The sequence below is a fragment of the Medicago truncatula genome, chromosome 4 (assembly GCF_003473485.1).
Source record: "Medicago truncatula cultivar Jemalong A17 chromosome 4, MtrunA17r5.0-ANR, whole genome shotgun sequence".
In the NCBI taxonomy this organism is placed as follows: Eukaryota; Viridiplantae; Streptophyta; class Magnoliopsida; order Fabales; family Fabaceae; genus Medicago; species Medicago truncatula.
The window spans coordinates 45,960,156-45,966,907 of NC_053045.1; the positions used below are offsets into that span (position 1 = coordinate 45,960,156).

Here is a 6,752-nt window from a genome sequence, read left to right on the forward strand (position 1 = left end):
TATCAATATTGTCAGTTGAGTTAGTCGTCTTTACGAACTAAAACATGTTTTTAAGGATTAAAACATGTTTCTTATAGATGACAACATGGATGAAACGTATGATCCCAAAATAATTGATGTCGTCCACTTTCTTTATGCCACTTTAGCAACTTCACTTCTTATAAATTTTGCCTGACTAGTTTACTATAGTTGATTTAGCACACTTCAGTCAATCTATTTCCCTACACTCCTACTAGTACAGTACAAACTACAAAATCGTTTATAAATTTGCAGCATCATATACACAACATCATAAACAAAAAAATGATGCCTCTAAACTCATATTTTACTATTCTACTAATTGCTCTCTTATTTTCATATACATCTTCTTCAATTGATACTAGTACACATGAAGAAAATTTCCTTGAATGTCTCTATAGTTATTCACATAACTCAACTTCAATCTCTGAAGTTGTGTACACCAAAACCAATTCCTCTTACTCATCGATACTCAAATTTACAACTCAAAATCTCAGATTTGCATCCAACACAACACCTAAACCTCTTTTCATTATCACACCTAAACAGATTTCCCAAATTCAAACAACCATAATCTGTTCACAAATCCACAACCTGCAGATTCGAATCCGAAGCGGTGGCCATGATTTTGAGGGTCGGTCCTATGTTTCTGAAGTCCCATTTATCATCCTTGATCTCACAAACTTCAGAGAAATTGAAGTAGATGTAGAAAACAGGACAGCTTGGGTTCAATCTGGTGCAACAATTGGTGAACTTTACTACACAATTTACCGAAAAAACCAAAATCTTGGTTTTCCGGGTGGTGAATGTCCTACTATAGGTGTTGGTGGACACATCAGTGGCGGTGGCTATGGAACCTTGGTTCGTAAATTCGGGCTTGCAGCTGATAATATAATTGATGCTCACATAATTGATGTGAAGGGTAGGTTTCTTGACAGAGAAGCAATGGGTGAAGATTTGTTTTGGGCTATTAGAGGTGGTGGAGGAGCAAGTTTTGGAGTCATAATTTCATGGAAGATTAAACTTGTTCAAGTTCCATCAATTGTGACAGTCTTCAATGTTCCAAAAACATTGGAACACAATGCAACAAAGCTTATTCACAAGTGGCAGTTTTTGACAAGTAGAATTGATGAAAACTTAGAAATTACTGTTATCTTACAAAGGGTAAATTCAAGTATAAAGGGGAAGTCAAAATCAACAGTACAAGCTATATTTCAAGCCTTGTTTCTTGGAGGAGTAGATAAGCTCATACACTTGATGCAAGAGAAGTTTCCTGAGCTTGGTTTGGTTAGAGAAGATTGTGTTGAGATGAGTTGGGTTGAATCAGTTCTTTACCTTTACGGGTTTCCGAAAGACGAACCACTTGAAACGTTGCTCAACAGAACACTTGCTGCAAAGGATATTTACAAAGTAAAATCTGATTTTGTCAAAATTCCCATTCCTGAAGTTGGATTAGAAGGAATATGGCCTATGTTTCATGAAGATGGTGCCAAAGATGCCATGGTGATATGTTTTCCTTATGGTGGCATAATGGATAATATTTCAGAGTCTGAAATTCCATTTCCACACAGACATGGAAATTTATATCAAATTTATTACTCAGTTCATTGGCATCAAGAAAGTGATGAGGTAGAAAAAATGAAAATGAATTGGATTGGAAAATTGTACAGTTATATGGAACCTTTTGTTTCAAAGTCTCCAAGAGCTGCATATATTAACTATAGAGATCTTGATATTGGGGTGAATAATATTAATGGATACACAAGCTACAAGCAAGCTAGTGTTTGGGGTGTTAAATACTTTAAGAACAACTTCAAAAGATTGATAAAAGTGAAGACTAAAGTTGATCCTCTAAACTTCTTCAGAAATGAACAGAGTATACCTTCTCTCATGTGTTCAAGGGACATAAAGAAATCCTTGTAGCAGATAAGGTCATAATAGAATAATGCAATATGCTTTTTTATTTTTCTTTTATTTCTGTATTGTTTTTAAAAAATAAAAGTTTGGCACAAAAATGCTACACAAAAACGTTTAGTACGTTTTAGGTGGGTGAGCGTGCGGGTATGGACCGCGGAAAATAAAATTGAGGAATCAATTTCCGTAAAACAAAAGATGTAACACAGCAAAAAAATAAAATCCATGGGTGTTATGCTAGTAATTGAGTTTGCTTGCAATCTAGATGTCAATAATGCTTTCTATGCTGAATTGGTGGGTGTTATGCTAGCAATTGAGTTTGCTCACAAAAAATGTTGACATTGTCTGTGGATTGAAACATACTTACAATTGGTGACTATGGCCTTCAAATCTCGCTCTATAGTTCCTTGGAACTTAAGAAACAGTTGGCTCATTTATATCACTATTACTAGTAGTACGCAATTTATTATATCTCACAATTTCAGAGAAGTAAATCAATGTGTTGATAGGCTTGCCAATCTTGGCCTGCAAATGGACATTTATCATCGATGGGATAGCATTCCTCCGACTATTTTAAATGCTTTCATAAGAAATAGATTGAGTTTACCTGAATATAGATTTTGTTAGTCTATTGCTGTTTGATCGTATCCCATAGAGTATGTTTGGATGGTGTAATTGAAAATTTTAGAGAGTTTAAAATTGTAGGCATTTCAAATGATTAAATTGATTTGCCTACATTTCTAAATATGTTTATTTGGACAGACTAATAAAAAATTAAAAATTTCCTTCATTTCTAAATATTTTGTATAACTATTATAAGATGGATGGTCAAGATGATTCCCATGATTTAGGAATCATCTTGAGCCGTAGATGATCGTTCTCGGTTGGTAATACTGATTGGGATGGTCACACTGTTGGACACGCGGTTGTATGACAAACTCAAAACTAAACAAACTGCCTAAACTTCTATTTATTAAAAAAAATACACATATAAAATGTTAGAGCACAATCAATCACTTTTACACTTACACACAGACACACTTGTTTTTCACTTTCTGGTTTTGTCACCAGAGATGAAGAAGATTAGAAAAAGGGAGAAAATTTTAGAGAGTTTTATGAAGGAGAAATAGGATGCACGGTCATATTCAATGAATCACTAAGTTGTAATTTTCTTATCGACATCATCAATTTATTCAACACTTGAAAGAGCTATAATTGCTCAAGTACATAACAGAAATAAAACACGAACAAACTAGTTGTTATAACAGAAAACTAACTCTATCGACACAGTTACTTGCGCTACAAGAAAACTATTATTCTTAACTAATTTGAATTAAACTCACCACATAAAAGAGAAATAACGAAGCATATTACATTACTCTATTATGAACTTAGATGCTTCAAGGAATTCTATCTGTGTCCCTTGGACAAATGTGAAGGTATACTTTGTTCATTTCTGAAGAAGTTTAGAGGATCAACTTTGGTCTTCACTTTTACCAATCTTTTGAAGTTGTTCTTGAAGTACTTAACACCCCAAATACTAGCTTGCTTGTAGCTTGTGTATCCATTGTTATTATTCACCCCAATATCAAGATCTCTATAATTGATATATGCAGCTCTTGGTGACTTTGAAACAAAAGGTTCCATAAAACTATACAGTTTTCTAATCCAATTCATTTTAATTTTTTCCACCTCATCACTTTCTTGATGCCAATGAACCGAGTACAAAATTTGGTATAAATTTCCATATCTATGTGGAAATGGAATTTTAGACTCTGAAATATTATTCATTATGCCACCATAAGGAAAAAAATACACCATTGAATCTTTGGCACCATCTTCATGAAACATACGCCACATTCTTTCTAATCCAATTTCAGAAATGGGAATTCTCACAAAATCAGACTTTACTTTGAAAATATCCTTTGCAGCTTGTGTTCTGTTGAGCAACATTTCAGGTGATTCGCCTTTCGGAAATCCATAAAGGTAAAGAACCGATTCAATCCAACTCATCTCAATACAATCTTCTCTAACCAAACCAAGTTCTGGAAACTTTTCTTTCATCAAGGGAATGAGTTTATCTACACTTCCAAGAAACAAGGCTTGAAATAAAGCTTGTACTGTTGAATTTGACTTACCTTTTTTACTTAAATTTACCCTTTGCAAGATAACATAAATGGCTATGTTTTCATCAATTGTACTTGTCACAAACTGCCACTTGTGAACAAGCTTTGTTGCATTTTGATCCAATGTTTTTGGCACATTGAACACTGACACACTTGATGGAACTTGAACAAGTTTAACCTTCCATGAAATTATGACTCCAAAACTTGCTCCTCCACCTCCTCTAATAGCCCAAAAAAAATCCTCACCCATTGCTTCTCTGTCAAGAAACCTACCCTTCACATCAATTATGTGAGCATCAATAATATTATCAGCTGCAAGACCGAATTTACGCACCAAGTTTCCATAGCCACCACCACTGAAGTGTCCACCAACACCTACAGTAGGACAAGCACCGGCAGGAAAACCAAGATTTCGGCTTTTTCGGCTAATTGTGTAGTAAAGTTCACCAAGTGTTGCACCAGATTGAACCCAAGCAGTTCTTTTTTCTACATCTATTGTAATTTCTCTGAAGTATGTGAAATCAATGATGACAAATGGGACTTCAGAAACATAGGACCGACCCTCGAAGTCGTGGCCGCCGCTTCGGATTCGAATCTGCAGGTCATGTCTTTGGGAACAGATTATGGTTGTTTGAATTTGGGAAATATGTTTAGGTGTGATAATGACAAGAGGTTTCGGTGTTGTTTTGGATGCAAATCTGAGATTTTGAGTGGTAAATTGGAGTATTGATGAGTAAGAGGAATTGGTTTTGGTGTACACAAGTTTAGACATTGAAGTTGAGTTATGTGAATAACTATAGAGACATTGTAGGAAATTTTCTTCATGTTTAGTAGTATCAATTGCAGAATATGTGAATGAAAAGAAAACAGCAATTAGTACAATAATCAAATATGATCTTAGAGGAATCATTTTTTGTTGGTTATGTTATGCATATGCTGCTAGAAAATTAATTTATAAAATAATTTCTCTCTAGTAGTAGTGTGGATAATAGATTAATTAAATTAAAGCGTGCTAATTAAATCTAATATGGTAGACAAGTCGGGCAGGGTATGAGTTCGTTATCAACTTTACTTCAAATTGGAAAATAATTTTTTTGAAACTTAGTTGTAACCAAATCATTTGTGATTAGGTTTTAATTTGGGTGGCATTTAGAATGCACAAGTGAAACTTTTTGTGTATCATACACAAATGAGTTTTTCACCATTAATATATTATTAAATAATTGAATGGCCAAGATTGAAGAATGGTTACTTGTTTAATGAGTCTGGTGTTCAATTGTTGGTATTTGCCTTATGGTGTCTAACAGTAATAGAATTGCATAGATTCATTTATGAAAAAAATATTACGTAAAAATAATAAAAATATTGAATACTAAAAAAGTAATAATTTTTATCGGAAAATAGTTCATAAAATTGTTTTTATTTTTTGAAACCGTTCATAATTTATTTTTAGAAATAATTCATATTTTGAATGGAAAATAAAAGTATTATTTTTTTTTCAAAGAAAAATAAAAGTAGTATTATACAACTCTAATATATATAGGGAAAGCTAAGGGTATCACCACCATTTTTTAATTTAGAATTAGAACAACTGTGAGAAAAAAATAGATTTTTTTTTTAGAACATGAAACTTTATCATGTGTATATATCCTTTAACTAGAATGATCAAATGTTTCTTATTCGGTTCAAGATAACAAATATTCATTTAATACAGGTTTAATGTTCATGACATTCTTCATTGTAAAGAAACCTGAGAATGTTGTTGTTTGTTTCTACTCCTAGATGACAAATATTCATTGATTAACTCACCCAAACTAAATAAAATTACATGAAAATTAAGAAATTATTAGGAAAAAAATGAAGCTTCATTTCACACAGAGGATGTTGTTGTTTGTATCTATTCCCAGATTCAGAAAAAATCATTCATCTTCAACAATTTGGTGTTCTTTCTGCAAAATCCAGATCTGAGAAATAAAAATCCAGAAATCATAAAACAAACCTAGAAATTGGTTGGCTTTAAATCGCTGCTTTAGATACGGGAAAACTCTATGATCTTCATGGAGAACCCTATATCCATTATAATTCATTGCTTGGTGTTCGTCAATCATTTGGGAGTTCTTCCTAAAATTCCAAATTTAATAAACCATTTATCTTCATCTACATTAACGTGATCTTCTCCCTTCCCTTTTTCGTAGCATAAAGGGATACACAAGAAAGATTCATGCCCAAAAAAATTTGTCAAAAAAGATGAGGCGTAGAAAAGTTGGGTGGATGAGGAAGATGTGTTGTTGGTTCCATCAATGAAAGTGAAATTGTTAGACATAGTTGTTGCTGGTTGGTAAAGAAAAAAGAATTTATTTGATTTGTGTTTAGTTGAGTAATGACAAAAAATAACTGAGACAACATATATAATTATTGAGACTCAAGTGGTCAAATATATAAAAATATAGAAAACAGGCAGTACCGACTATCGTAAGTAGAAGGCTACTTGGGTATCATACACAAAATCATTGATTTGTGCATGTTAAACGCCACCTTTAATTTGGGTAGGTGACAACATACTATTCAGTGGAGTGCACACTTTCACGCTGTGGTTTTTTGTTTTTTGCTTTTGAGAGCTAATAATGTTGACATGTGATTGTGGCAGTGATAAATGAGTCTCACTGATTTTCATGTCGTATAGGGAAATGTGTT

The 6,752-nt window shown here is 33.1% G+C and overlaps 2 protein-coding genes across 2 annotated transcripts; one reads left to right on the plus strand and one right to left on the minus strand.

The window, feature by feature from the left end:
- Nucleotides 1–2,544, plus strand: LOC25493352 (tetrahydrocannabinolic acid synthase). The gene has a single exon (XM_013601834.3). It carries the CDS (start codon nt 304–306, stop codon nt 1,939–1,941), a length of 1,638 nt encoding a protein of 545 aa, XP_013457288.1. The 5' UTR covers nt 1–303; the 3' UTR covers nt 1,942–2,544.
- A 570-nt stretch (nt 2,545–3,114) lies between these two features.
- LOC25493353 (tetrahydrocannabinolic acid synthase) lies at nt 3,115–5,041 on the minus strand. The gene has a single exon (XM_013601835.3). It carries the CDS (start codon nt 4,966–4,968, stop codon nt 3,343–3,345), a length of 1,626 nt encoding a protein of 541 aa, XP_013457289.3. The 5' UTR covers nt 4,969–5,041; the 3' UTR covers nt 3,115–3,342.
- Nucleotides 5,042–6,752: the final 1,711 nt, after the last annotated feature.

Coding starts and splice junctions, on each gene's coding strand:
- LOC25493352 (XM_013601834.3), top strand. CDS start 304: ATGATGCCTCTAAACTCATATTTTACTATTCTACTAATTGCTCTCTTA.
- LOC25493353 (XM_013601835.3), bottom strand. CDS start 4,968: ATGATTCCTCTAAGATCATATTTGATTATTGTACTAATTGCTGTTTTC.